Genomic DNA, 9,925 nt, shown 5'->3' with positions numbered 1-9,925 from the left:
GGTTCACAGGCGCTAAGACCGTGGGCCACTGTCGGCCATGGACTCACTGGCCGCCTGTGGGTAGACAAGCCCATTATGCTCTGGTGCGTGGCAGGCTTGCCTACCTCGGCATTGCAGGCGCTTTGCCACGCGTGGTTAATGTCTCTTGTTCCTCTCGGCAGCTCACCTCCGACCGGGACGCCGTCGCCTTCGTGTCTCCACCGCGCTCGCCGCCGCGGTCCTTCCTCGCGGCTACCCTCCCCGATGTTGTCACCGTCACGAGGTCGGGGGTCCTGGGCGTGCACAAATGGCTACCCTCCGACGAGCACTCGCCCTGAAGGTTCTCCATTGAAGTCAACCCTTCAATCACCAACCCAAAGTGCGTAAGAAAAAGTTGTGTTGCAAAACAATGGGTGCCGTCGTAAAACGTCTTTCGATCGCAATCGACGCAATCGACGCAATCGACGCAATCGACGCAATCCCTTTCCCTCCCCCTTTATCCCCCTTTATCCCCCTTTATCCCCCTAGTAATCACAACGTTACATTTTTTTACCTTGTGCTGTTGTGTTATTATGACTTAATCTTATTACAGTAAGGAGTGTGAAAACTTGACCTGCCTGGGCGCGCAGATGAGGTCTTTGCTGTTGACTGGGCCCCAGATGGAATGCGAGTGGCATCTGGTGGAAAGGATAAAGTGCTCAAATTGTTAGTAAGTTTACTTTAGATTATCATGACTTTACCAATTGAAAGTGCAGTTAATTTGTTTGTTTATCTTAATCTCTTAATCTTCTTTCCAGGTGGCAAAATTGACAAGATATTATGAAACCTATGGTAAATAATAATTTGTTATCTTAAAATATAGAACAATGCTGGAAGACTTAATAAACTTGGGTACTAAGTAAAGGCACTTTTAATATCTCAATTCTTATAACTCCCCTTACAATACAAAAAAACATAATGTACATGCAAGAAATTTTTATTGACGGAATCACGATCAATTTTTAAAATGTTAGATCTAGTTCAAACGATGGTCTTCTAAATTGAGTTGCTGTCTTAAAACTCCTTCAAGCAGCCATTCCGGTGACACAATTGGAATTTTTTTAGTATATTTGGTCTTTGTGGTTTTATCTTCAACACATGAAATAGCTTTGCTATCTGCTGGCCAAGCTGATCGAGCTATTGGCAAAATAACTCCACCACAGCTAGTGACAATTGCTAAAAAGTTGAAAATGAATAAAAGAAAGGATAAAAAGGAATAAAGACAAATTTCAAAAACTTTCAGAACAAACATCTGCAAACTAAGTATTGTACCTTTGATTTCTTCAGGTATTGGTTTCACATTTTTTGTGACATATATGTGGTATCCTTGCAAAATTGGATTCTGTCCAGATTTCTTAAGGGATTCGCTCAGATTAGCATTGAATTTCATTTCTGACTCTTGGTCAGTAAGAATGTGTTCCCATGGGTCTAAAATAAAATTGTCATTAAGTAGGTAATAGAAACAGAACTTTTACCTCACAATATCTCAACAGATGTGTTGGTCCTCCCACGCATCTCATCGTTAAAATAATTTTAGCACCACTATCACAACTCATACACAGTTCAATCAATAAGAGTCAGGCTGTTCTAATTCAGCTACAATGTGGGGTACGGCATCTTTTCACTGCCTAATGCAAAGTGCTTGTGCTTCATTTTACCTGTTGGAGAACACTCCGGTGCCCTCGAAAGTGCTGGCAAAATTACGTCCCGTGTAAAAAAAAATAGCAGCATAATTTGCTGTCTATAACAAAAATTCTTTTAGACAGAGCATGTAGCATTAAAAAACGTGTATGACATAATGACAAGAGGAAAAGAAAGAAAAAGATATTTGCAGGTGTAATCACACAGAGAAGGTAATGGGACGTACAGCGGGGCCAGTAGCCCGTTCGCATATGCTATCGCGGTGCTTTAAATCAGGACGCCCGCCCCGGGCGCCGTCCGGACCGCCACCCGGGCACGGCTGGGGCCGGACCGCATCGCCACTTTTTGCCACGAGCGCGCGCTGGGGTGTGCGCCATGCCATCGCCCGGCCGTCGCACCAAAACTTTTTCCGTTAATCAGAACGCCGGAGCCGATTGCCATTTTGCATAGCGGGGTCCGTGAAAGCACCAGGGCGCAGCGCCACACAGCAGCAGTAACCGTGTACCTTACGACTTTCCATCCGACTCGCGCTCAAGTGGTGGCGAGGGCGGGGCGCGCGGCAGGGACTAAAGGGCTGGGACTCTGCACCGAGCCAGACCGCAGCAGTCACCATGGGCGAAGGGCGAGAGGCAGTTAGCCCTACGCCCAGCGCCCGGGCCGGCGTCGCGAAGCGCTCACCCGACGGCCCCGCTCACACTTCCGGTCCGACCGGCTGTGTTCCGGATACGGAAGCGGGTACGACCGGCGTACTTTATGGATTGCTTTCCGATATCGGTCGGCGGCCTCAGCATCGCTTCCATGTCGTATTCACGTCAGCTCGGCCCGGAATGCTCGGCGCATCGCCCTCACTTTTCCAATCACTGCCTTCCCAGTGATGGCATGTCGCAGCGCCCGCCTCCCAGAGGGACTTTAATGAATAAAGGCGCCCTGCTCGCACGCGCGCCAAACTTTGTCCGGCGTGTCTGTCTCCTGGAGCACGCCGCTTGTCGAGCTGCGACGACCCCGGGGCAGGACCGTGCTCTCCTCCAACACCAAACTAAATTGTCACTCCACTGGGACAGAAAGGTGCTCAGTCTCAGCTCAACCGTGGGCCGACACTACGGGAGCACTCGTGCACAGCCAAAGCGAAGCCAGAGTGAGACTTCTAACACACAGCAAGGAGGCGATGTTTTGGTATTCTGCTCAGATGCTAAATCTCGACCACACGTTTTACCAAATGTTGCGGTAGTAGGGTGAATAGGAACACAACTGAGAGTCGGCGAGTGACTCATGTTGCTCCTGGAAGAACAACTTTCCATATAATTTGATGATTCCTGCGGAGAGCATCATTTTTTAAAGTCGCTCGTCGCTCATCTTTGCGACATTTTCAGCAGTAAATATCGCGCGTTTTGAATGATTTTTTCGAACATTGCTCTGCGACTTTTTCGGCTGTGCCAGGAGCCCCCTCCACTCAGTCGTTACAATTTCCACGTCTGGTTCCGCTCATGTTCGTGTCTATCACCGGCGCCGTCCACGGTCCGGCCACACTTCTGGGTCCTCCCTGGCGGGAGGAGTTGCCGCAGCGAGACTGGCGCCGTTACACACCCCCCCCCCCTCTCCCGTAGCAATAAGTCGTCAAAGAGGAGCGGCCCTCGCTGGGGTCTCATCCGTCTCGTAATCAAATATCTAGTTTTACGAGGACCCGATCTCGTCGCAATCCTGTTTTGTGTCTTTATTCAGCCTCGCTCCCCCCAGATGACCCCCCCCCCTCCCTTCTGTTCATTGGAGTACACCTTTCTCAACACGGCAGAGGACGGTGATGTGGGCAGCAAAGGTCGATCGCACCCGAGGTGGTGACTTCACCTCGGGGAGCCCAGCTCATCTCCCTTTGCCTCATGTCTCCTTTTCTCCCCGCGCCTCGTAAAGAAGGTTGCCGCCTCTCCTGTCGCCGTACTCTCCCCCCTCTTCCTCTCTTCCCGTCACCTTGTACTATTCCCTTTGTCCTTCACCGCTCCTGCAGCCAGACATCCTACCCTTTTTGCCTGCCCGCGCTCTGCATAGCGGTGGCGACGACTTCACTAAAATTTGGTTGGCGTCTATAAACGCCAAAGATATTGGCGTTCAAAGACACAAAATAATTATGTAAATTATTTACTTTAAATTGTGGTGTTGAAAGACGCCAAAAATTGGCATTAGACGCCTTTCAGGTTTCAGTATTTTCAAGAGACCTAACCGATATATTCATCGCGTTGTCAAAAATAAATTCTAAGACGATATTCCCCTCCCCTCTACAACACAACGATTGTACTGCATTCTATATTTTAGTAAGGTCAGCAAAAAGGAAAGATGCATAAAGCTTTTAAAGCTTCCGAGTAAAAACAGAAACCTTCGTTCAGATTGTGTGTGGTGTGATTTTTTGGTCAGCAGTGAACGAAATATGTATGCCGCCCGCGGCTTTGCGCACCTCCCTCCCCCCTCCCTTGAGCTTAGCCTCTCCCTGGCCATTCTCTCCCGCTCTGCCGCCCCTCTCTTCCGATCGGCTACTTGCGCGCGTTACCAGCCGCAGTTAGAGCCCGTAATATTATTATTGTTATGGGCGGTGCAAAGGACGTGTCGGTAAAATTTACGAGACTCCTTTGCTTCGCCTTACGGCCTTTCAGCCAGCAGTCTCATGGGGAGCTGGGCAGCACGGACTGAGGGCTCGGACACGCACCCGCCGCTACAGTTAAAAATATGTTTGCTTCTGACGTCCACATCCACAGTAGCGTAATCCTAAATGAAAAGTAAAATGTTGTACACATTTGTACTGGTGAAAGATTTGTCCTGACGTCCACATCCACAATAGCGTAATCCTAACTGAAAAGTAAAATGTTGTACACATTTGTACTGGTGAAAGATTTGTCTAAGTTGTTTTGTTCGATACGCTGGTGAGTTGCTTTAGTTACACGACGACTCTTTACGAAAGGAATTAAACTAGTCTATTAGCAAAGTAAATGGACTAGTATTAAAATTACGCTTTGCATATGCAGATTAGGAAAAATTTATAAAAAAAAATTATAGAAGACTGTTGTGCAAAGAGCAGTGTGCTCTGCAGTACGCGATTTTAAGCAGGTATCGATGGCAACGATGTTCATGGTAACACATGACTCGTGGTTAGTAGGTGTTAAGCACAAGGGCGATGGACGTCGCATAAGAGGGCGGCCCTAGAGCCTTTCCCCCGCCCACACCCCACTTCACACCTGCCCCATCGCCGCCGCCGCCGCATTGGGAGAATCTAGATGGATGGGCCCGGTAATATATAAGCCCGCTCTCAGGGGCCCGCCACGGGCCCTCCACGCCACGCTGCTGTTTGCCTATAACCCTCAAGTCCCGCAAGTAGTAAAATATAGAACAGGAGGCGGCGGGGTGGGAAGGAAGGGGCCGCATGGGCGAAAAAAAAAAAGAGAACACAATCCCCTACTTTGTCGTCCATATTTCAATAAGAAGGTGGGTAGGAAACGTTATGGAAAAGGTGTGAAAAAGACCGGCAGGTTGGGAAACAGAATTTACAGCAAGTTAGTAAGTGTTGTGAGCTCTTGCTCTTGGCTAAGAATGTAACCAGAACACAAGTCCCGATCCGAAAATAATTGTTCACTATTACTCTCTGAAAACTTAACAGTGTACATTGTATGCTGAAAAATCAGCAATCATTGATGATTGCTGACATATCAGTGTACATGTAATGGTTGAAGGGTTGCCTGTTAGGGCAGGAGAGGGGAGGGGGAGCTGAGGGGAGGAGATTATGGCAGAAACACTTTTAAATGTTCGCCTTTACTGTCAAACACTTTGTAGTATGCAAATATCAAGTCAAGAACTTAAAAGTGTGCAAATTAGTGTTGAGCACTTGCATGTGCACGCTAGTTGAACACTTAATTTTCCAGTGTAATACTCAAACACCCACTACGTCATCTGTTCAACTCACGTAAATTAGCAGTGACTAACAAGTCTATTTATTAGTGATGCAAACTAGCGAGTAATGTTTCAGATGAGGCCTATGAATTTAGTCAGGTGCAATAACGCTTAAAAGAACTTTCAAGTTCAAGACTCATATCAAGTTATCAACTTCTTTGGAACAGTAGGTCGACAACAGTATGCACGGGAGGCATGGACACATCCTTCCTCCGCGACTACCACTCTTATACTGGCAAGATCGTGGGCTCCAGCAGCAGAGTGTGCAATGCAGACGTGACCTCGGGTACCCCAGACGTCCCGGGGCCGCCCCATCTCTGCATTTAAAGTGCGCCGGTCAAGGGTTTGGCGCCAGCGCCTGGCCAGGGTTTCCTAGGGAGGAAAACTGGAAGAGCAGCTTTGCGGCCTGGTCATGGGGATTATAGCATCATTTTGTTGTGTTTTTTTTAAGATGTGCACGATAACTTGGTTCCTCGAGACGGCAGAAACCCGGTAGGTCCTTTCACTTGAACTATATCAGGGCGCGGCCGGATGTTGGGCACTGGCTCGGCCTCCGGGCCGCCGCCTCATAGGCACAGGGCCTTGTCCTGCCCGCTCCAGGTTCAGCCTTCCCCTCTGGGACTAGACTCTTCCCTCCACCTCCTCCCCGGGGGTCTGCACCGACAAGCGGAATGGAATCTATGGAGCATCGTTAGAGGGGCGCTTGTGAAAGATCAGGGTGCCGCTAGGGGGCGCGTGTGTGAGTGCGCGTAGAGACGAGGGCAAAGCGGGGAGGGAGAGAAAATGGGGAGCGGGGGAAGAAGGCCCACGGTGCTCGTTTAAAACGGCCGAGCTACTGTCCGTGCCGGCTGAGCCCCGCCCCCGCTGGGCACAGCCCGGATTGCCTCCGTCCCGGTCTATCAGAGGCTCCACCGCTGTAAGCCAGCACGGCCCAACAGCATCCCTGTTGTGACAAGACGCGACGCACAGACTGGGAGAGAGGGAGGGGACGCTCACCCCGACGCAAAACGAACGCTAACACAAAAGCGGCCGGTTTGTGTGCTAAGCGCGAGTGTAGCGCTCGCTGTGCGGACGATAGCGAGGGCAAAACAGAGCAAAGAGTGGGATGCGATCGGATTTTTGATTAGATCGGAAACGCCGCGGCGCGTCGCTCTGGCGCAAAAAGGTGTGTGGGACAGACAACAACGGCGGGCGGTGGAATTGGACCGTTCCCCATACCGCCACTGCAGCCTGTGGCAAGAGAATTCTTTGTTGAACGAGCGGCGCCAGTCAGCTCCATTTGGGTTATCTAAGGACCTAACCTATCAACATATCTCACCCTCCACAATGACCCACCCCCTCCTCCTCTCAACACATTTTCCTTCCAGCCCTTCGGACGAGGCTGGGAGGCGCGAGGTGTGCGGGGCCCGGCGAGGTGCCCTGGCGGAGCGGGAGGGGAGGGGGGGCGGCCTTGTCCACAGATAGGGGCAGTGTCAAACAATTAAAATGTTCTGCATTTCTTTCGGGCACGAAGTCGAAATGTAGGTAAAGCGTCGCGCGCTAATGTGAGGAAGTGGTGTTCCACATAAAACAAAAATGGCAGGGCAGAAAAAGTACCCTACCATAAATGGCACATTCTGAATCGAGACTACACCTCGGGTTTTCTGTAACTTATACAGTTTTGGATGTAGATGTTTTTAAAACAATCACAAACGGCCCAGTTAAATGGCTGTTGTAAAATCAATGCAAAGGCCAAGCAAGCCGAACTCCTGCGAAAAGCAGTTGCCGGAGGAGTGAAGTAAAGCTGTATTTAAAATCAATTAAAGCAAGTAGCTCCAAAAAATCAAACATATTTTTTGAGAACACCCCATCTTCACGATCGAAGGAGTTGCTCATGGTGCCTATCCTTTGACAAACTTTAGCAGAGCTCCAACACTGCCACGGTACCAGTACCACAAAAAACCGGAGAAAAAGAAAGGGAGGGGGGAGGGACAAACCGTAGCGACATTTTTGGCGACTCCGCTTGAGCTAATTAATTAGGGTAATTTAATGCTGCGACGCCGACTTGGCAATGGTGGAAGCCAAAGCTCCCCACCCCAGGGATTCCCACGTTGCTGGCGGTGGGCTTTATCGGCGAGTGGGTGTGAAATAGCAGTGACCCCCGCCCGCCCCTACGCACATCCCCGCCCCCGCCTTCAGACCGGACACCCGCGCTTATCTGAAAGGAAGTGGCCGAGGGGCTCAAGTACACGCGTACGTCGCACGGCTGTATCACCTTTCAGTGTCGCCGCCATTAGCCGCTAGTTTGTCGCGATCTATCGGGTTTCAGGCAGCGCTGTCCACGACACAGAATTTCCGCATCCTATGGCGCCTGAAGACTATAAGTCGCTGTCTCAATCCGTTTCTGAGAAATCGTGCAAACAGAAAACGTAGTTTCGAAAAGAGAGATAACGAGAAGTCTACGCCATGTTCACACGACACACCAAAATGGAAAACACCGAAAAGGGCAAGAAGGGGGGGCGAAGCTCGGGTGTGACCCCAGCCAACCGAACCTCCCCCTGCCCTTTCAATCAAAGCCCCTTCGTGTCGGTCGCGCCCACATAGCCGCCTCTTCATTTGCCTCTGAATGACGGACCCGGCAACGAGTGCGAGGGAAACGACGGCCAGCCGGCGACCGGCCCGAGCCAACAGTGTTGTGCAAGATACTCCCTAAATGTATCTAGATAAAGATACTAGATACTGGTCGAATTTGTATCTTAAGATAAGATAAAGATACTGCATCGTAAAAGTATCTAGATAAAGATAAAGATACTCCACAAAGTATCTCAGATACTTTTTCAGATACTCGTCCAAAAAAATGTCAGGTAAACAATTAAAAAACAGCAGGAAAAATTCAATAATAAATAGAATACTCAGATTGCGTTCATTTGGCAACTGTATAATGTCAGGGATTCAGTACTGTATAATCCTGACTTGACCCTCGAAACAAGGCAGTAACAGTATAATATTTGAAGTTTTTCAAATTAAGTTGACGTTGAAAATTGTAACGAGAAATATGTAACGGACATTACATTGTTACAGACGTCGGCAATGGTATCGCGTTACGTTACTGCTCGCAGGGAAAGTAACGCGTTACCGGTACTTAACGATTAACGCGGTACAGTAACACCGTTAAATCGTCACGTAACGTTAACCCCTGACAGGTGGTGCCGCCAGCACGCGACTGATTCATATAGTGCAAGTGCCTCGCGTCTGCCTGTCGGACAACCGCGCATTTCAGGCGTTTTAATTCGACGTTTTCGAACTTTGAGGGGGACTAATAGTATCTGACAACTCAAAGTATCTGAGATACCGTAGATACAACAAAAAATTATCTAAGATAAAGATAAGATACGGGTCACAAAATTTATCTCGATACCAGTAAAAGATACCAAAAAAGTATCTAGATACAGTATCTAGATACTTTTATCTAGATACTGCACAACACTGCGAGCCAACCATTGTAGGTGTGAGAGAGACGGATTATTAGGACCCGAGGGCGCTTCCACGCGCGTAGCCATCGACATGCGGGTGTGGCGCGGCGGGGCGGGGCGGGGCGGGCGTGCACGAGACGTGATTCAGAGGGAAATGGGCTGCTCATCACACCGAGGTTGGGCGCCGCCTCATGTCTGGATCATCTCCGGCGCCCACGTGACAACATGGCGCCAAAATAAAAGTAAGGAGATGGATAAATCTCTACCACATGAAATAGGGGGAAAGGGGGGTGGTAGTGTGTACTTTCAAATCGTGCCGGGCCACTCGGGGGAAGGGAGTGTTGCTTTAGAGCGGGAAAGTTAACAAAACAGTTTATAAAAATGTATTGGTGCACGACCAAAAGTCACACTCAGGAACAATCCCCCCTTTCAATTATCTATATTACTACTTTCACGCCCCCCGCCACACACACACAAACGCTTACACATTGCGGGCGCCACTTTGGTGACGGAGTGAAGTTGTAGTGGCGGTTGGGGTTGGGGGAGCTGTACCATGACTTGTCACGGCCCACCGGGGCGCCCCCGGGCCGGGGGCGGTGTGAATGGAGCGATTCAAGCCGACGGGGCGGGGGCGGCGCGGGAGCGGCGCGGGAGCGGCGCGGGGACTGTATGGGAGGCCGCCCCGGGTCACGGGTCATATTCCTCGACTCGCATCAATCATTTAACGGCACCGCTCCGCCGTGCCTCACCCCAGCCTGCGAGGCGCCGCCGAGCTCCGCTAGGCTTCGCTAGCGACGCAAAACGAACGCTAACACAAAAGCGGCCGGTTTGTGTGCTAAGCGCGAGTGTAGCGCTCGCTGTGCGGACGATAGCGAGGGCAAAACAGA

The 9,925-nt window shown here is 50.1% G+C and overlaps 2 protein-coding genes and 1 long non-coding RNA gene across 4 annotated transcripts in view; 1 reads left to right on the top strand and 2 right to left on the bottom strand.

Moving 5' to 3' along the window:
- The window catches only part of LOC113212619 (uncharacterized), a 180,577-nt gene that overhangs the window by 3,524 nt on the left and 167,128 nt on the right, over positions 1-9,925 (bottom strand). The gene's annotated exons all lie outside the window — the stretch shown is intronic.
- LOC113212631 (uncharacterized) lies at positions 165-886 on the top strand. Of its 2 annotated transcripts, none has more exons than XR_003303730.2 (3): positions 165-358; positions 572-684; positions 777-886. It is a non-coding gene; the product is annotated as an uncharacterized LOC113212631 (long non-coding RNA). The 2 variants fall into 2 exon arrangements; XR_008010770.1 differs by having other exon boundaries at positions 572-688; positions 777-876.
- Positions 943-1,516, bottom strand: LOC127748757 (mediator of DNA damage checkpoint protein 1-like). Its single transcript, XM_052263547.1, has 2 exons — positions 1,291-1,516; positions 943-1,194 (listed from the first exon to the last, which is right to left on the bottom strand). The coding sequence occupies exons 1-2, from the start codon at positions 1,406-1,408 to the stop codon at positions 995-997; spliced, it is 318 nt and encodes a 105-aa protein (XP_052119507.1). The 5' UTR covers positions 1,409-1,516; the 3' UTR covers positions 943-994.

This window comes from Frankliniella occidentalis, unplaced genomic scaffold, assembly GCF_000697945.3.
Source record: "Frankliniella occidentalis isolate FOCC.00 unplaced genomic scaffold, Focc_3.1 Scaffold12, whole genome shotgun sequence".
NCBI lineage: Eukaryota > Metazoa > Arthropoda > Insecta > Thysanoptera > Thripidae > Frankliniella > Frankliniella occidentalis.
Note: the sequence above shows the minus strand (reverse complement) of the source record. Positions and strands in the feature narration are given on the sequence as shown.

Bases quoted from the DNA above. Each gene is read 5' to 3' on its own strand.
- LOC127748757 (XM_052263547.1), bottom strand. From the start codon at position 1,408: ATGAAATTCAATGCTAATCTGAGCGAATCCCTTAAGAAATCTGGACAG. The intron at 1,195-1,290 runs GTACAATACTTA...TCAACTTTTTAG, and splicing joins AATACCTGAAGAAATCAAAG to CAATTGTCACTAGCTGTGGT.